The 19,129-nt window shown below is 48.1% G+C and overlaps 6 protein-coding genes across 6 annotated transcripts; 2 read left to right on the top strand and 4 right to left on the bottom strand.

Moving 5' to 3' along the window:
• Positions 1-133: 133 nt before the first annotated feature.
• Positions 134-5,910, bottom strand: BO87DRAFT_360062 (putative SNF2 family helicase/ATPase). The gene is made up of 2 exons (XM_025621542.1): positions 3,545-5,910; positions 134-3,472 (listed from the first exon to the last, which is right to left on the bottom strand). The coding sequence occupies exons 1-2, from the start codon at positions 5,654-5,656 to the stop codon at positions 344-346; spliced, it is 5,241 nt and encodes a 1,746-aa protein (XP_025479309.1). The 5' UTR covers positions 5,657-5,910; the 3' UTR covers positions 134-343.
• Positions 5,911-6,807: 897 nt separating this feature from the next.
• Positions 6,808-8,329, bottom strand: BO87DRAFT_437172 (uncharacterized protein; the record flags this gene model as incomplete). Its single annotated transcript, XM_025627853.1, has 2 exons — positions 6,808-8,216; positions 8,263-8,329. The coding sequence occupies 2 exons, from the start codon at positions 8,327-8,329 to the stop codon at positions 6,829-6,831; spliced, it is 1,455 nt and encodes a 484-aa protein (XP_025479308.1). The 3' UTR covers positions 6,808-6,828.
• Positions 8,330-9,807: 1,478 nt separating this feature from the next.
• Positions 9,808-10,362, top strand: BO87DRAFT_407182 (DUF167 domain-containing protein; the record flags this gene model as incomplete). The annotated part of the gene is made up of 2 exons (XM_025626052.1): positions 9,808-10,120; positions 10,204-10,362. The coding sequence occupies exons 1-2, from the start codon at positions 9,899-9,901 to the stop codon at positions 10,360-10,362; spliced, it is 381 nt and encodes a 126-aa protein (XP_025479307.1). The 5' UTR covers positions 9,808-9,898.
• Positions 10,363-10,526: 164 nt separating this feature from the next.
• On the top strand, positions 10,527-11,275 carry BO87DRAFT_459554 (uncharacterized protein; the record flags this gene model as incomplete). Its single annotated transcript, XM_025628965.1, has 2 exons — positions 10,527-10,800; positions 10,855-11,275. The coding sequence occupies exons 1-2, from the start codon at positions 10,676-10,678 to the stop codon at positions 11,273-11,275; spliced, it is 546 nt and encodes a 181-aa protein (XP_025479306.1). The 5' UTR covers positions 10,527-10,675.
• Positions 11,276-11,606: 331 nt separating this feature from the next.
• On the bottom strand, positions 11,607-13,784 carry BO87DRAFT_360052 (UPF0187 domain membrane protein). Its single transcript, XM_025621541.1, has 7 exons — positions 13,374-13,784; positions 13,169-13,316; positions 13,033-13,117; positions 12,859-12,984; positions 12,460-12,809; positions 12,238-12,411; positions 11,607-12,186 (listed from the first exon to the last, which is right to left on the bottom strand). Exons 1-7 carry the CDS (start codon positions 13,572-13,574, stop codon positions 11,840-11,842), a joined length of 1,431 nt encoding a protein of 476 aa, XP_025479305.1. The 5' UTR covers positions 13,575-13,784; the 3' UTR covers positions 11,607-11,839.
• A 2,458-nt stretch (positions 13,785-16,242) lies between these two features.
• BO87DRAFT_407179 (aldehyde dehydrogenase) lies at positions 16,243-17,890 on the bottom strand (the record flags this gene model as incomplete). The annotated part of the gene is made up of 5 exons (XM_025626051.1): positions 16,243-16,526; positions 16,583-17,257; positions 17,295-17,375; positions 17,429-17,483; positions 17,531-17,890. 5 exons carry the CDS (start codon positions 17,888-17,890, stop codon positions 16,243-16,245), a joined length of 1,455 nt encoding a protein of 484 aa, XP_025479304.1.
• Between the last annotated feature and the right edge of the window lie 1,239 nt (positions 17,891-19,129).

Below are 19,129 nucleotides of genomic sequence, written 5' to 3'. Positions count from 1 at the left end.
ACTCATCATAATCCATATTCATAAATCTCATTAATTCTATGTGCAAAACACAAAGACTGACGTTAGATAAAAAAAAAAAAAAGAAAAAATACAAAGAAAAGATAAAGAGGGCCGACGCAGCAGAAGTGCATTTCGCTAATACAATACAATCTTGAAGGGAACGCCATGTAGGGACAAGAATTGGAGGTATGGTATGGTATGCTATCTCTTCCTCGTTGGGGAGGGGGGATGGTTGCATAGGGGGTGTCAGGTATGTACTGTAATGAGGAATGAGGTAGTCTTCTGCTGCGATTCGGAGTGTAGGATTGATATTATGTGCAAAGAATAATAGTAGCGAAAATCCTCACTGAGGCCTGCAGCTCGGCTTATTCTGGTCCTGCAAATCTTGCGGTGGCTCTGAGTGATCTCTTATTGCGCTTGAGTTCTCAGTAGTACTGCCGCCGCCGCCGTAAGTAGGTTGTGCTGATGTAGCTGTATCAGAGGGGTTTTGGGCAAGAGCAGAGGTGTTGGAGTGTGTGCTATTTCCAGGCGTTGCAGGAGTGCTTCGAGCATGAGATAGGTCAGGACTGGTCATCATTAGGCCGGGGATAGCAACAGGTGTCTGTGGAGCTTGTTGCGTGATGCTCGTGTCTGGGGCCAGAGCCGGAGGGCCGACATTGTGTGCACTAGCTGGGATGGTGGGCTGGAGTGCAGGTGCCGATGGCTGAGGGGTAAATGGTTGTGGAGGACGTTGAGACGGTAGTGGGCTGAAATGCATTTGTGGAGGTAGGCCATAAGGCCCGGATCCCTGTGCTAAGGCAATTCTTTGTCTTTCGATGATCATCTTCTGATAAGCTTCGTAATTGGTACGTTTTAGCCGCTCGTCATCGAGTTGCTGCTGAGCAGCATTCTTCTCGTCCTCGGTCAACTTGTCGTTGTCGTCTTTTTGGAACAGCTCTGTGAGTTTGATCTTGCGGATTAGTCTTTGGTTTTCATCGGATTGAGCGTCCGCGCGGATGATTCTGTCGAGGACTTCTGGGTCTTTTCCGAGACACTCTGTTACGTCTTGTTGGGGTGTTTGCTTCGCCGGGAAGAGGTACTCTCCGAGGGACCTGGTGGCTAAGCGGATTGGGTTTTTCTTGTCGACGACACGGAAGGCAAGTTGGGTTTTGAAGACGGCTTTGTTGTACATGACTTCTTCGAAAGTTCCGCCTGCGATGAATCGGTAGACGAAGACGGGCTTCTTCTGGCCTAAGCGGTAGGCACGTCCGACGGCTTGTTCCTCCCAGACGGGATTGAATGTGAAGTCGAAGATGATGACACGGTTGGCACCGAAGATGTTTAGGCCGAGGCCGCCAGCACGGGTGGAGATCAGGTACACGTCCTCTGCAGACCCTTGATTGAATAGCTTGGTGGCATGTTGTCTGTTGGCAATTGGGGTGCTTCCGTCTAGACGGCAATACTTCCAATTAGACGCCTTGAGGATATCGTTCTCGACGTAGTTGAGTGTAGGTATGCTGTGGGAAAACACAAGCACCTTATCTCCAGCCCGGACGGACTCTGCGATGATCCTGTTCAGAATTTCGGCTCGACAGGATAGTGTTGCGGCGCCCATGTCAGTAACAGTGGAGAAGAGCTGCTCTTGTTTGGACACGAGAGTTTCAACGTCCAGACCCAGCTGCGTGATAGGCTCGTCACCCGGGGCTGGTTCAATCGCGGCGCCGTCTAGTAATTTATCGAGCTTCTGGGCCTCGCTGGCTCTGCTGAGTAGCTTATCTCTGAAGCAAGCCGGGTGATTGCAGCAGAGACCCAGAACGGCTAGCCAAGACAGTAGCTTCATCCTGCTAACGTCTTCACTGCCCTCTAGAACTGACTGCACGTATAGATCGTAGGCGGACTTTTGCACAGCCGTTAACGGAACAGTAATGACGAATTCGACCTTGGGAGGCATGCTGCCCTCGAGGACAGAGATATCAGCTCGGTTGATCTTTGGTTCAAGGATCTTGTTCAGGACCTGAAGCTTCACAAGAGACCGCCGCCGCTCGCTATGTGTGCTGTCCACGTACAGCCCCTCCTCGATTGGCTCTACAAAGTTAGCCTTGAACTCTGTAAATTCTCCCAGATAGCCTTTTGCAATCCAGTTGACCATAGTAAAGTAATCCACAAGGTTATTGGCAAGAGGAGAGCCCGTCAATGCAATGCGACTCTGAGAGCGGAACTGCATGGCCGCAAGAGTAATGCCAGAAATGGGATTCTTCATTTTATGAGCTTCATCAGCAACAATGATGTTGGCTCCTTCCAGAAGCCACTTCTTGATGTTCTCGTGCTGCTCTTCCGTAAGGGGTTGGCCTCTCTTGCTTGTTTCTTTATTATGAATCCATGTCCGAAATATGTCATAGCTGATAAGAAGTACTCCGCCTTCTTCATTCCAAGAGGCCACAGTATCCAGTCTTTCCGACAAAGAAGCCGAGCTGGTGATTTTGTTCACAGGCCCGATGGCCGAATCCTTAGGTGTCCACATGATGAACTCTTCGTACCAGTTCTCGATCAGTGACGACGGACATAGGATAAGGGTCTGGGATCGAAGGAGGTCATCTGGAATTTGCTTTCTTATCCATGGGTTCTCAGAAGCAGCTGCATTAGCTATAGTCACAAGGAGGGAGATGACCTGCATCGTTTTACCCAAGCCCATTGTATGAGCTAGCAGACAGCCCTGATGTTTTCCACCATCCTCAGTCAGCTCTCGCCACATAAATTGGATGCCATGCAGTTGATGAGGTTTGACACGCTGTCCGATATGAGGGTCCAAGTAGATGACAGGATCGCCAAAGCTGACAGCCTGGCGAGTGGCATCAGTATTACTGACACCCATGCTTTCCAATTTGCGTTCAAGCTTCTGCCTCAACCTCTCTTGAATAGCAACACGAAGTTTGGCGTTTTCTTGATCCATTTTTGCGGCTTGGCTCTCCTTCACTTCACGTTTCCTTTTCTTGTGGGGTGAGTCAAAAGCAGCCATGGCAGTCTGTTGCCGGTTTAAATCCCAGGTTTGATACGCATCCAAGCGGCAGGAGAGTTCCTTGTAAAACCCGGGAAAATCCGCGACACGCGCTTTTGCCTCCCAAACATGGGCTTTTGGGAAGCCCTTCACGAGATAATGAGCGCAGTTTATCCATGAAATAAAGAGTGATGCCGTGCGCAAGACAAAACTAGCCTCATCAGGTTTCGAATGAGGCAATGTGTCCTTGCCTCTAGACAGTCTGTTCAAAGCATTGTTTGTGAGGTGTTGCAGGCGTTCTACGTCATATGTCGGAACCATCCTAGTCAATCTCTGTCGTTCTTCATCTGCCAGTGATGCTATCAACTTTGCCAGGAGTCTGCAACAGTCACGACGCTCTTCCAGGAGCCTCCAAGCAATACCTTTCAGTTTGTCAAAATCGTTGATTTCGGGTAGGTCCACTACTATATCTATTTGAGGCCTCGCAGAATTTGCAGACTGTGCGGTGCCGTCTTGTTTCGGTGGTGACGGTACTTCGGTTTTCGGTATCGCGACATTCGGTATCTCGACATACACTTTAGGAGGAAGCTTTGGTGCAGGAGATATCTCTCTTGACAAGACATGTTCAGATTGCGGCGTCTGTCGCGCTGGGTTCAGTGGGGGCGTCTCGACGGTAAAGTCATCCTCTTCAGACAGTGGATCATCGCCGGTCAGATCAATAGTTTCTATTGGGCCTTCAGGAATTGGCGGAGGGGAGGGAGAACTGGACACGACGAAAGGATGTGCCCTAGCCCTGAGTTTTCGCCTTCGTCCAGAAGGACTAATAATATCATCGTCGTCCGACGAAGGAGTAGGGCTTTGGCGGAAAACGTCATCTTCGACGAGATCGACGACAGAGTCGTCATCCTCAATGAAGTCCTCAAGTGAGTCGTCATCAAAAGGGCCATTATCGGTTTCCGAGCCGAGTGACTCTTCATCCTCGCCAATGCTTTGCCGTTTAGGAGGCAAAGGCCTCACAGGGAAAGCCATCTTGGGAGGACACTTCTCGAGTTCAAGAACGGATATAAGCCACTTCTGCTTCTGGATGTTGATGACGGTGTTCTCCAGGCTTCGGCACTGTACTTGTAGCTCTTTTCGGGATGCATATTCACCTTCCTCTATCGCTTTCGTGAATACACCCAGACGTCGTTCCAGAAGATTGATATCGCGTGTGAATGTCTTGATTTGTTTATTAGTGGTTTTACCTCTCCTGGAAGATAACCAAATTCTCCGTGCCTTTGGCTCTTCTTTTTTCTTTCCATCTTGCAGCCACTTGTTCTCATATTCTGAAATGCAACTAGCAATGATAGCTTTGATTTCAGCAGATGTAAGGATTGTTTGCCGCGGCAATGGTTCCTGGCGTTCATCCTCAATCTCCTGCCATGTGTCGTCATCGTACTCCCCCTCTGATCCTGAGTCTCCATATAGCGGAAGGGTATCAAGGCCATCATCATTATCGTCCTGTGCGGGGTACTTTTGTAACAAGTAGGCAAAGGGGTCATGGTCCTTTGCGCCTCCGTTGTCGGCCTTCTCCGACTGAACCAATTGCGGCCACTTCTGTAGTTCGTCTTTGGAGACTGTGACTCTGCCATTATGCACAGTATACAAAGTGCAAGCCCTTGGGCTGCTAGGGCCTATGACTACTTCCTTCTTCGACGGTTTACTCTTTTGCTTGGTCAAGTCTCGATAGGGAACCAAAGCTGACTGGGTGGAGCTTAACTTGACAGGCCGCTGCTTGAGGAGATAGAGAAGTCTCTGGTTCACGAATCTGCGCTGGCCATCTGGAAGTCTGGAGCCGATCATTGAGAAGGTCCGGTCACTCTCTTCTGGGTCATAGTCTGAGTCAGAAGCATAGAATAGCCTGGATACATTCAGCTCTTCCGGACCCATGTACCACTCTTTGGGACTTTTATGTCTGCTTGTCTGTTTTGGGACATTATAGTCAGACTCATCCTGAGCCAAGGCACTGAGATTGAGCTTTCTTCGTTTCTTGCCATGAGCATCGACAATCAAATCCTCCCCAGGCCGAATGCGTCTTTCAGGTGGTTGTTCTGGAGTTGACGGGGTGTTTTCCTCAATTCGCTGAACAGTAGCAGGACGGCTTGCAGCCTCGGTTGCATTGCGATGCTCCACAGGATCAGCCCTACGTTCAAAATCAGCTTTGGGGCGATCTCCGGAAGGCTGCTGCGGCGGGACCTTGAAGGAAGGAGTCTGAAGACGAGGACTTTGGTGAGGCGCTCGTTGTGGTGTCACATTTTGGGACGAGGGCAAACGGTACACTGAAGTGTCTAGTCGAGGAACAACCGGGCTCGCATAGTCGACGTGATCTTCAGACAAACTGCCTAAATTTCTGGATTCCTGGAACTTGAGACTCTTTCGCTGGAGATAGCGGATTGCCATGAGTATAGAGCTACGATGACCAAGAGCTCTCACGCCAAGGTCTTCCCGTAAAGTCTCTTTGTCTACATCATGCAGCAGCACCTCGCCAGTAATTTCATTCTCCCGAAGCGTAGCTTCAAATGTGACAGGGTCCGGTCGTGGAGCACGCGATGATGACCGAGACCAGGGTGTCTGGGGATTTCGACACAGGAATTGCACCACCTCATCGACCGTCCAATCGAGAGGATCTCCGCCAGGCTCCATTTCAATGGGCCAGCCAAGCTGGCTTTAAATATTAGCGGTGGTGGGATTTCCAGAATACTCCAGCACTCTTAAAAAACCATTTCCGGTGCCTGAGTAAAGTCTCAAAACGGCCGGGCGGATATAGCATCTCCGGTGCTTGGTCACTTCACCAGCCACACAAATGATCGCTAAATTGAAGAGTAAGAAAAGATGAGCGAGCGAAAGAATAGCTTCTAGATAAGTAGAAATTCAAAACAAAGGCACGCGCAGAGAAGCGCGCAACAACGAGGCGACGAGGCTACAGGAACAACGCGTCTAATAAGGCGGAGATAATGATTTCAGTTGTTTCTGCCGGCAGCCAAGGCGGTCGGTCGATCACCCCACCAAGAAGAGAATGACTAATCTGGGCCCTCAGCAGGAGAAGTATAGAAGTATAAAAGTGGAGATGATGTGGAAATGAAGTTGAAATGAAGAACTATCTGATATCTGAAATTAGGAAGTGACCACTCCGTAATGGCGAGACCCCGTGCAACTCACTCCGCACGAGCCTGACGTCGGAGAGATATCGCCGTGTATGCGGAACCCGCCGATCCCTCAGACCATTTGGATGCATCATATGGATGAGGCCATGCAGATTCGGCTGGGGGTATTTCTATCATGAAGATTAATCTTGGCAGGAAGCTTCCAGGCCCACATATTCTCCGTGATACGAAGCTATCAGGCAGCATCATCTGAACATGATGTGAGGCTAATGCGATCGCAAGCTTGTTTTCATGAAGAAGCATTTTAAATTGGCTGACTGCCTAGTAAACATCAATTAACAGTACACCGAGGGTATTCGCTTCATGTTAACTCCTTTCCGGCTGCGCGCAACAAATACTGCAAGAACAAATAAAGATTGAAATCAAAGCCAAACCAACCGCGGCAGTCATCTTGGCGCCCAATTTTATCTTGACCTCTCTCATTCGCTGTTGAACAAGACCAGAATTCTCCATATTGGAAATTGAAACAGAAAAAAGAAATGAAAACGAAAAGAGAGGGAAAAAAGAAAGGAAAAAAGAAAGAAAAGTAAAAGGAAAGAAAAGGCAAAGGAAATAAAAAATACAGAACAACAACTCAACTAAAAGCATCAGACGACCGCAGAAACAATCAAATCGAACGGCCCAAGTCATGACCGATAATGTGAAGCTTGTTCACGGGCCAAAAAATGGCAGGTTGAAGACATAACGTTCCCCGACATTCAACTCCCGGAGGCAATGGTTGAACAAAGCGACCTGGTAAGGGTTCGGCAATGCATCCAGGGCCAGAGGCGGCTTCATCAGGAACAGCCCGCCTGTTGGCTGCCTTGCCTTGATGCCCGCACAACACGGCGCCGTGGTTGGAGTCGGGAGCTGCATCTCTTCATATGGGTTGAAGAGTGTTTGATTGCCCGACTTTCCTGGCTTCAGGCCGTTGGTTGACTTTACCTCGACCTTCGTCCAATGGCCAACCGTCTCCAGGACTTGGTAACCGTCGCTCCATGGGTTTTTCGCACCCAAGGTCATGTCAAGGTCCATCGGGCACACGTTGCCAGGAAGTTCCATGTCCGGGACCTCACCCCGGAACACGGGCAGTGGCCCAGTTGGCTGATCAAAGTGCTGTTCGGCGGGGACAAGCTTGTATAGTGGCTCGACCTGGACTGCATCAAGCATTGGCCAGTCCTCCTTGACATTCGATTCGTCCACATCAGGAACAATAGCGGTAACTGGGACGGGAATTGTGTCGGGGGCAGGCATCTCAACGGCGAACACACTTTCACCGGGCATCATAAGCTGTTTGATCTGAGAGTTGGTAGGAACTCCGCTGTCGATTCCATTCTGAGATGGGGCTGGTCCGACATTCTGAAATACTCGCAGAGCTTCTTTTGCTGTATTGACAAGCATCTGCTCTTGTGCCTTGGGCATCTTCTTAGGTTTCTTGGGCCCAGTAGCCCGCATACAACGCTTGCGCTTCTTGCGCTTCTCCAATGTGTAGGTAGGTGGGAGAGGGATCCGTCCGCCAGCTTCACCCAGGGCTGGAATGATCAAGCCGGGAGTAAGTCCTCGAGTGGTATTAAGGTTAGGGTCAATGCCGTGCTCCATCAAGGTCTGCATCAATTTAGACTCAAGCTCACGACTCAACTTATTGCCTGAATCCCAGGCCAACATGCCGAACGCCTGTCTGAACCGTCCGCCGCGCTGCTGCAGTGCGTTAGGCGCAATACGGAACTCCGGACTCATGCGATCGGTGATATCGCTGAGGCGGATCCGTCTATCAAGACGCATCCAAGCTTCCACGCGGAACTCGTCCACATCGGAGGCGATGTGATCAGGCAAGACGGGAATATCGCGCAGGACCTTTCCGTTAATGGGGTAGGGCATATCTGAAGGCTCGATCTTGCTCTTGGGGCCAGTAGGCTTGAGCTGATAAAGGATGTGCGGCAGATTGTCCCACGACCAGTCTTGCTGCTCAGGATGGAAAGAAGTGAAGTCGCCTGAGTCGGCTTGGGCTTGGCAAGCCTCACGGTAGGTAGATTGAACCGATTCTTGAAACGAAGCTTGCACTGGTTCTTGTCAGTTTCTTGATCCCGACTGCGGATGTATACTAACTCGTTGCATAGTTCTGTTTCAACATGTCCTGGAAAGCATTGGTGCTTTCAGTAGAGAGGATAGCCATTGTGAGAGATGATTATGTCGTTGTCTTGACTGAGAACGATTTAGATAAGAGAAGTCTTTTCCGAAAGAATTTATTAGAACAGCGAAGCCTTGAGACAGCCACGCAGCTCAATTTCTTGATTGAGAACGATCAACAGAAGGGAAGCCTTTTCCGAAAGACCGGATGAGAGAAACGAAGCTTTGAACCTGGCACGCAATTGAAGATTGATACTATCCACGAACGAATTCAAACGAAGAAAAGCACGAAATGACAGATAGACTATGCACGAAGCAGATGAACTGGGTGGAGAACTCGCAAGAGGAAGAGAAGAGGAAGATATTCGACTAGGTCGTCTGGTGTTCGGGGGGACCATTGTCTATTTAACAACATACGATTAATAGAGGGGCTGGCATAGAGCTCTACATAGGGTATGGTCCATGAGCAGAACTTCATTGTTCGAATTGGAGGAGAGGAATTCACTCAGGATGCTCTGTCGAGCTCTTCGAAGTTTCCTATATGATGCCTTTTAGTGGCCGTTACTGCGGCCCTGACGATCATTTCGGTCTATCCTGAAGATGAGCGATTGAGCAGACAGAGCTCTATCCAACGAACCTAATCATGCCTATATTCGAATTATCTTTGCATGCGCAATTCCACAAAGCATATAATCTACTGAAGCCATCATTTAGCATCGTTAAGCCGATATCCCCAAAATCACATCTGACTGCGAACTACCCATGACAGATCTGACTGCGTGCCCCAGTGCACCAGCCGCCAATATAGCAGTCACTGAGCCTTATAGATCTGGCTTGGCCAATCAGAATCCCGGAGGCTGGATCTACCTCTGTGACAGGGTCCACCTTGAAACTGGGGCCCCGTAGTAACAAAGGTATCAATACATTGGTCTTTGTTCTTGGGTGGGTCTCTATTGTTGCTTCCGTGGCTCAATGGTGATTGAATGCAGCGGCTGGGTTAGGTATTGTGACTCAATACGGAATTGTCTTGTTCTGTACTGCAGGCTGGGGTGTTCACTGTTAATGCCCTCACAAGAGGCTGGGAGTGGACGATTTGGTGAAGCAGTTGGCTGTGAGGTGTGGTTTGGTATGTTCAGGAATGAACAATTGGTTTGATGGTAGTGATATGGAGTAACACTGGGTGTATATCAGCTTGATATGAGGTTTTTGCATTGTAGCTGTAGCTGCAGCTCATCGCTCAGCCGGAGTTCTTAGTATAGAGAGCACACAGTATAAGCCAGCCTACAGTAGTAGTAAACAATTCCACCATAGTGTGGAGTAGTAACCCAATCGCCTACAGGCAATATAGCTCCCATTGCAAATGGCATCATAATGTCATGAGTAGTGTAGATAGTTAGTAGGGCACCAAATGATCCTAATCGGAGCCATATACATCCCGCATCTCACAGCCAATAATCGGCCCCAGATATACATACTACTAGTACTTCCCTCTAACCCGCAATCCATCACCCGCCAAACAACTACATCTCCTCCAAACATCCACCACCACTTCATTAAACCCATCTTCCAACATACACCCCTCCACACCCTCACACATCTTTACAATGAACCAACAATGTCCACCCCCCTCCTCCGCCTAATCCAATCCGCAACCACCAAATCCCGACCCACCAACAACCAACTCTACACCCTCCAAATATCCTGTCACGTAAAGCCAAACGCCTCAAGCAACCGCGAAGGCATAACCTCTATTGCAGCAGACAGGGTAGATGTATGCGTCGCAGCAGTACCCAGGAAAGGCGAGGCAAATGCAGCCGTGTCGCGTGTTATGGCGCAGGTGAGCACACACCCCCTTCTCATCCAATATGAACCAAATTCTCTCTTCAATATATATAAAACAGTTAATAATAATGAGAACAGATCTTCCAAGTCCCCAAATCCAACGTAGAAGTGATCCGTGGATTAAAGTCCCGAGAAAAGACCCTTGCTATTTCGGAGCTGGATATTGGGAAGCACAGCGAAGATGAGTATTTACAGAGGGCGCGGGGGATATTAGAGAGGGCTGTTATGCAGAAATGATTGCTTATATATATATATATATAAGTAATTTCTTAGTTCGTATTCATGTATTTATTTATCTTCAGTGGTGATTGTTGTTAACATCGCTCCCGCAAGCGCGACACCGCCGGCCGTGACATCACATCACGGGGGATTTTTCTTTCCTCAACTTTCTCCGCCCGCATCGCATCGCATCGCATCGCATATCCCCAGTTTAATTCAACGCAATTCCTCCCTACCTACCTACCTACCTACCTTCTCAATCTCTACTACCTACATATCCACGCCTCTCTCTACAACAACAACAACAACACCACCCACCCAGAAATACACAATGTCAACAACAACAACAACAACAACAACAACCACACCCTCAAAACGCAAATCCTCCTCCTCCACCCCCAAAACCATCCACTTCACCTCGCGCACACCAACATGGACATATCTCAAACTCCAATTGTACGTGCCATCTCTTCTTCGAATATACCTACGATTCTGACTAATTTCATCTAGAATAAATAACCCCCCCACCTCCACAACATCCACACCCCTCGACCCCGTCACAGCCCGAACCTACCTCTCCGCCGCACTCTCCCAATTCCTCGGATTAACGGGAACATCTATCCCCATTGATATACTCAAGATATCGCCGCCGTCGTCATCATCAACATCTACTGGGGGAAAAGCAGGAGGAGGAGGAGGAGGAGGAGCGGGGTTAGGAAGCACAGTATGGACACGCGTGCCGCGCGAGGATGCGGCGGCGGTTGTGGCGGCGCTGAGTTCGTGGATTGGAGGGAGTGCGAATGCATCAGGTGGTGGTGGTAGTGGTGATGTGGGAGGAGGAGGGGGGAGCGTGGCGTGGAGGGTCTGTGCGAAGGGGAATTATCTCGGGGCGTTGGTTAATGGGGGTGGGGGGGAGGTGTTCATTCCTTGATATTTGATCTCTGATCTGGGTGTGGGTGAGGATGAATCTTGGGGGGATATGGGATGTTTGGGGTGAGACAGGGTGATGGATTATACGGCTGTGTGGTTGGTTGAGATAGGCTCTTGGGGGCAGGAAGTAACCTCCGATTCTAGCGATTGGGCTGGTGTGCGTATGGAGGTTCTGCTTGTTGATAGCAAGGGTTCTCGTTGGATATTAAGGTTGTTGTTGTATGTAGCATGCATTCTACATTATATTCAGCCCATGGCGAAGCGATGTACGATATAGCAGGCTATGCATAATATAACCAGTTAAGCAAGTAGTATGATATATCAAAAAGATTCCATTCCTAAATATTCACATCCAAAGACCAACCCTGGTATAGTAGTGATAGTAGTAAGTAGTAACGAATGACCGACCCAACCAACCAACCAACCATACATAACATCATCCTCTTTTTATGATAAAACAGAACACCAGACTCTCATGCTTATTGAACACCATCCAAAATATCAATCAAAACGATCTACCCTCCCATCCTTGCTTTTAAACTTTTAACCCATCACCTCTGCTATATCAAACAGACTGCTTGCTTCGCACACTCCCTATCATTGTCGAGGCGTCCGACATCCCTGCGGACGGGTAGTTGGCCACTACCTTTGCCCTCAGAGCAGCGCGAATTTCTTCGACCGAGCGGTCCTTCCACTCGGGGTATCCGGATGTGCTGAGAGGGTACAGGACGAAGTTGTCCTCGCGCGTGCCGAACTCGTCTAGCTTGGGCGGGGGCATGGCGGTGATGATATCAAGCTCGACGGCGAGCTGGCGGCAGTAAGTGTCGAGAGGAAGATCGTTGACGTCGTGACCGAAGGGGTTTTCGATTTCACTGCCGATGAAGGCGAGTCCGAGAATGATGTAGGCGGCAACTGTGATATTGTCAGATTAGTTGAATTCCATGGAGTGGAGGGGATACTCACCGACGGAAGCGGGGATGGTCACCCATTCGAGAAAGTCGTAGAGCTGGAAGGGCAGCACGAGGACGTAGATCCAAGCGATCTGAGCGATGGAGATGCTGTATGCGGCGGGAAGAGGAGTATCCAGGACGCGCTCGGTGCCGGTGAGGACTTCGTTCAGAGTAGATAGAGCGGTGACTGGGAAGTTAGCGATATATTTTGAAAGACATCGGGACGGGCACGTACTGGCTTGTCCTTGGTGGAGACTGATGTTGAGAGTATTGTTGGCGATGCACCGGTCGACATATGCGGAGAGATGGTTCAAGATCTCCAGAGGAAGATGGCCCAAGGGTTTCTTGGACCGCTTGATAAGCTTTCTCGGGTTGGATTCGGCAAAAGAAACGCCCAGGTATTCACCGACTGACTTCCAGGGCGTCTTTTTCGGGGGTTGAACGACTTGGCGGTCGTGGGCCTCTTTGGCAAATGTGTCGAGGTGTGCAACCAGGCCTGCTAGATCCTCGTAGCCAACATCGGGTTCGAATCGCAATTTATGTTTGAGGGAGACGGCGAACGCCAGAATGAGATTCATGGCAGTCCTACGTTTATTAGCAAAGTAGTAATATTCAAAAGCGTGAAGAGTCTTACAGTTTTGCTAGCAAGTCTTCCTTGCCCTCCTCTCCTGCGCGTTCTGCCGTGTTGACCCAAATAGTACGTGCAAGGTTGCGAGCCGTCTGATTGAGGAGCGCCCAGTACTTTCTTCCATCCGCCCATCTATGGAGATTAACAGCTGTCTATGTGCAGGTCAAGAATCAGACATACCTTTCATATGCCGTCGAACTGCGGAACGACAGCGCCAAACTGACCACGAAACCGGTAACTGTCAAAAGAATATCGTTGATGCCGACTAGTGAAGATTGGTCAGGGTTCAGTCACATCCTGCGAAAGAAAAACCTACTGTTGTGGACAAATCTGGAAATGAGGGTAATGACGGTGGCCCAAGCTGCAACAAAGGCAAGAGGTAAAATCATTTTCGGCATGATACTGCCATGCATTCGTAGGAAGATGGGCCATTTGGAGTGTCGATCGAGATCTCGCGGTCCGTGCTATACGTCTATTGTTAGTCCAAGTGGTCCCTCCAATATACCCTGATATTAACATACGAAATATCGATCGATTTCACTAGAGTTGCGTCTTCCTAGCATGAACTGTCTGTCTGTGGAACTGGCGAGGTTCTCCAGAAAAGAAGGACGAGGTGTCAAGCGTCCTCGTGGCTCTTTGGGTTCATTTGCCGGGACAATAGCGGGCACATCATGGTCCGCGGTGGGTGCCAGGTGGTTATCGTGGCTCGCTTCGTCGCCCATTTTGACCTGAAAATTAATCGGTGGGTTGGGATTCGAAGGGAGAGACTGATGGTGGTTTGGGTTAAAGAACAAAGAAGGGCCTGCCTTCGGGAACGAACGTGAATGATCAACCTGGGAATGGAGACAGGTGATAAATGAAGGTCGTAAGCAACGATTGAAAATTCCCGAGAAGTGAAGATCGATGAAGAGGACGGTGCGTCAGGAGTTCACTGATGGAAAATATCTACTAACTAATATCTAGTGCCAACATAAACTTATTAATCCCAGACCAACGACTGCCACGCATTGGTCATGGGGCAGCTCCATAAAACAAAGTTCAGAGCGTTGCTGCCATTGTGTAACTAACATACACTGGAATACACTCTAAATCATATGTCAGTATGGTATGCTGCGTGTACTGGTACCTGTACAGCCACTGGTGCTGCGTATGACTGCTGCTATTTTTTCTTCTTTTGGGTGTCCCCGCTGCAGAATTAGGATATACACGATACGGCGACCCCTGGTAGAGCCAATAGCGAGGGTCAACCGCCAGGAACGCTTGGCGATCCGCCCATTGGGAGCATCTGGCCAATAATGGATGCGGTCCAGACCCCCTGTTTCAGCAGTTTGGCCGCGCCACGCGGGCCAAAACGTCAGACGGCTGCTTCCGCCCCAGTTAATCCGCTGGTCTCATTCGTCTTTTTCTCGCGGCCAGGCCTTCGTGGCACCGCACGAGTCGATTTCTCTCCGTCTGGGCTTCGCTGCTGAAACAAAAGCGAACCCAGTCAAAGAATCAAATTTCCACCCTGCACTTTCAGGAGATATGAAAGGTCTTTGCTTTGAGTCCGCCATGGTCTGTCTCTGGAGATAGGTCATTTCTCTCACAGTCGAAGGTCCGATGGCCTCATCTGGATCAGACTTCCACTCCCCTCGGGGAAATATCAAGACAGCACCGTCTGCGGCAGGATCGCGATCCGAGTCTTACTCCAGTGTATGCCTCGCTGCAGGAACGGCGTATTCCGTGCAATTAACCCGATACCCCTGTCGTCTTCCGCGCGGAGACACCGCATCGCCTCACGGATCGAAGATCGAAGAATTTCTGATAATCAGTCAATCTATCAACTACACGCTACTGACTCCTCATGTGCTATTTCAGGGGTTGTATTTCCCCGAACATTAACCACGAACGCTTCAGGGTCCGATCAAAAGGGGTTCTATGGCTTGCACAAGTTGTTATGCCACAGCCGAGGCTACTTGCCAAGCCAACTTCCACTAAGCCTAGACAAATGACACCGACATTAGCGAGTCTTGACTGCTCGTATTCGAGTTTCGTTACCATCTTGCAGGAGCGCAACCTAAATTGGCCGAACCTAACCATGAATCGCAATGATTGATAAGCGGAGGTGTAAAGTGCCGTGTCACGCTCTGACAGTGACTATTCCTGCAGCTAACTTCTTCAATGTTTCATCATCTGCCCGCTCAGTCAATTGATCAAGACTAAGCGTGAAGACCAAAGCATCATGATGACCTGTGCCTCGATCACGGTCCACCAACTTTCTACAAATTGTCAGCTACAAATGGCCCAAACAAAACATCTAATCCCCATCTTATTCTTCTGACCCAATACCGTGTAGTAAAATTGTAATCTTGAAAACAAAACCATGAATAGACGCAACCACATCCATCCAACAATTCCGCCACCATTTAACCAAGACTCACTCACAACCGAACCAGCTATATTTACTCCATAACCAGTCCGGACTCCAAATCTATAGATAGCATCACTTGCGTCTTTCTTTCCAATACCCTAGTATAGTACATCGTGTTAAGAATTCTACATCTACATCTAACAACCGTATCTATTTTTGGTACCGAGCGGGAGGAGGTGGGGGAGCATTAGTTAGTCGGGAAATCGAATTTCTTCGGTTCTTCCGTTGTGACATCTCTCCATCTAGTCTACCCGGTGGAAAACAATAGAGCCGTTAATGGGGCTGTGCTTGCACAAGATGTGTAGTGTGGCGTGTTGAAGAGATTTCGTGGATTAAGTATTCGAATTGAGGGCTCTATCGTGGTTTATTTTTTACTGTTGTGTATTTCGTTTGTTTGGCTTGAGATGGATGTAGTCATTTGGTCAAGTTTTGTGAGGAATAGACCAGGATGTATTCTTTAGATTTTTATATTTATGTCCGGAGTTACTACGTTCAAGTCAGATGGGAGCAAATTAGTATAGAATGTAGGAAGAATAGTGATGATGTATGTCTTGGATTATTATTATAGTAACAGTAATGCATACTGAAGACAATCTTTTAACAAGCGGTAGCTAGTATCATCATAACAATAACTAGACGGACCATTTAGAGCATTATTTCGCTTCGCTTCCACTATTACCTGATTATTTTGGGAAATATTTCTTAGATTCCATATATAGGAAGAGCTTTTTCATTATAATAGAGTATATATCTTCCAATGTTCTTATAGTCTCTTCTATAGTATCTTTACCATTGTTCATTCAGCAGAACATACTACCTTTTACAGCAACCAGGATAATGACAACCATCACATACGTTAATGAAAATAAGATAATTACCGGCCTCCACTATTTCCATCGAATATTTTTGATCATATATTACTAAAAGAGTATAACCAAACGGTGGATTTGCAGTCTACTTATAGGGTCGTGCGGATTTAACTACTTGTAGTAATGCATTGTCTGAGTCGCGCAATACGACTTCAACCCATTCAATCCCCACTCGCCTCCAATTCCACTTTCCTTGCAACCGGCCAGATAACCCTGAGGATGAGGTTTCGCAAAGCTATTCAGCCAGACACTTCCAGATTGGATCTTTGGCGCAAGCCTCTTGCTTGCCTCCACATCCTTGGCCCAGATTGAGCATCCAAGTCCAGTCTTGGTGTCGTTGACTCTTGAGATGAGCTCTGATTCGTTACTCCATGAGAGGAGAGGCACGATAGTGCCTGTGTGATTCAAGTAGATTAATATGTATTGTTTTTGAAGGTTTAGGCTCACGTACCGAAAGGTTCTTCCGTGACGACTCTTGATCCATCAGGTGGGCGGTCCACGATGGTAGGATGGAAGATATACCCTGGGCCGGTGCTGGGGCCGCCCTCTAAAGCAAATTTGTATCCGTTTGCTTTGCAGTCTTCGAATACGCCATTGACGACATTGAACTGCATTTCATTTTGAACGGGCCCTAGCATGACATCCTCGTCCACAGGTCCTACTTTCCATGTCTTCACGACATTGACCAAGGCATCTCGGAATTCATTGTAGATTTTGTCATGAACATAGAGACGCTTGCTGCCGAGGCAGAACTGTCCACTGTTGAAGAAAGCACCCAAGGCGACTTGCTGGGCTACGGCTTGAATGTCTACATCTGGGAAGATGATAGCCGGGTCGTTACCGCCCAGTTCAAGGGTGCATTCTTTCAATGTGTTGCTTGTTGCGGCCAGAATGTGCTTGCCTGCTCTGGTTGATCCCGTGAAACTGATTTTATTGATGTCCGGGTGCAGGGTCATTTCTGGCCCGTTCGTGTCATCGCCGTTAATGGCTTGGAATACACCCCGGGGTAGAATCGGGATGGCTAATTCGGCTACCTTGAGGATACTGTAGGGGGTGTAGGGGGATGGTTTGACGATCACGGTATTTCCTGCGGCGAGGGCTGCGGCAACTTTGGCCAAGGCAAGAACTAATGGGAAGTTCCAGGGGACAATAGCTCCGATAACTCCGAGGGGCAGGTAATTTCAGGGTTAGCTTGAGTGAGGCGTCTTCATGAATAACCTCTTCGGATGGAAGTTTGACATTCGCTATGAAGGACAGATTAACTAATGGTCTATGTAGGCGTAAGGGTTCAACGTACCGAAGTAATCCAGAAAGCCACATGCGTGGTCTACTTCGAGAGTCGCTTGCATTCTCTGGTATGGGGTGAGTACTGACCTACTGTCTCAGGAGGTAATCTTACTGGTTTGCCTGCTTCTTTCATAAGCAACTCAGCCACATCTTCTTTACTCGACAGAAGAGAATTTCTTAATTGAGCAATGGCAGCTTGACGATCAGACCCTGATACGGCTGACCAGGAGGTAAACGCCTTCTGCGCAGAGGTGATAGCATCTTGGAGATCATCCCTCGATGCAATGGGAACATCCCAAAGCTTCTGGCAGTTTGATGGATTGATGCCCTGGTGTACTCGTGAAGAGTCTCTAGTTTTGCCATCAATGACATTTGCGAAAGTGCTGAAAAGATATCGTGCTCTTGCAGGCGAACATAATAGTCGGTTCTTAGCTATGCTACGCTGCGCGGGGGAGTATAGAGGTCGAACCATGATGAGTGAGGCTGTTGGACTGAACAGGAGAAATATTTTGAGCCACTGAATCCGACAGCGTAATTGACTGTCGTTGCTCGCCCTTCTAGCACCACACGTACTAATATGCGAATCTTTAAGCCGAGGTCAATTTCATTGTAAGTAAGGGATGTCATGATGTGTTCGGGATTGCACCTGTCTTAACAGCCGGCTTAGTCACCACATTCTTGCTTTCATCTATATCCGGCCAATATGCATGCCAAGATACCCCGGTCACATTGATGTATCGATTTCGAGTTAGAATAGAGCAAGTGTTGTTGCTGATCGCCCACCGTAGCAATTGACTGGTGAGTGAGCCTATGAAATCCCGTAAATCGGTAATTCCGTATATCCGGATCCACAGAAGGTCCATCCTCACCAAGCTAGCTTAACATATCATATTTGTATGTTATTTCTTTTATTCTCTATTTCAACTATGCCAGACTGCATGCTAACTACCTAGCTTGATAGCTATTTTGGCAGCTCCATTTAATGATCTCTCTATTACTTAGATACAGGCGGTTCATCATCACATAGATGTCTACGAATATCGCGATGCTATTTCCAGGCTATGCACCAAAGTATTCTTACCCTTTTACGGATATAAACATAGCGGTTCATAATATAAAAGGGAAAATAACTTCGTAGAAATCTTCCATATGAGTAAGAACTATATTCTCTAAATTCCCTTAAATATATCTACTAGTAGTATAATCTGGCAAAAGAATATATATACTACTATGGAAGATCTATTCTTCATTATAATCACCCACAAGGTTGAGGGTTCGAGATTAGTTCAAACCCATTATACTTAATCATAAACATAGAAAAACGCACGACCAGACATCCCTTCAATACCAGTCATCTGAACACCTGGAGTGCCCTATGTTCGAGACTTTAGCGACTTGGATTTAAGTACGCCTGGTACTCTATCACCAAAAGTCTGTGAATCCTCCAAACGGACTAATATATATCCACAGGCTTGGTTATGATCTTGCTTCAGTAATAAAATCAACTAGTAGTCAGACCACAAATCAGCTAGATAAAGGTAAAGCCTTTGATGCCTCCATCCGAGCAATCGCTATAAAGCCATCTGACTGACCCGTTAACTCAATTACCTTCAGCAAAGGTTGAAAGTACCTAGTCCTCCGTAACATTCCATAGAAGCTCTAGCCATCAATCGCAAAATACAACATAAGTATTGACCTATGGTATGAATGA

This window comes from Aspergillus neoniger, assembly GCF_003184625.1.
Source record: "Aspergillus neoniger CBS 115656 unplaced genomic scaffold BO87scaffold_18, whole genome shotgun sequence".
Taxonomy (NCBI): domain Eukaryota; kingdom Fungi; phylum Ascomycota; class Eurotiomycetes; order Eurotiales; family Aspergillaceae; genus Aspergillus; species Aspergillus neoniger.
This window is presented reverse-complemented; position numbering and strand designations above follow the sequence as displayed.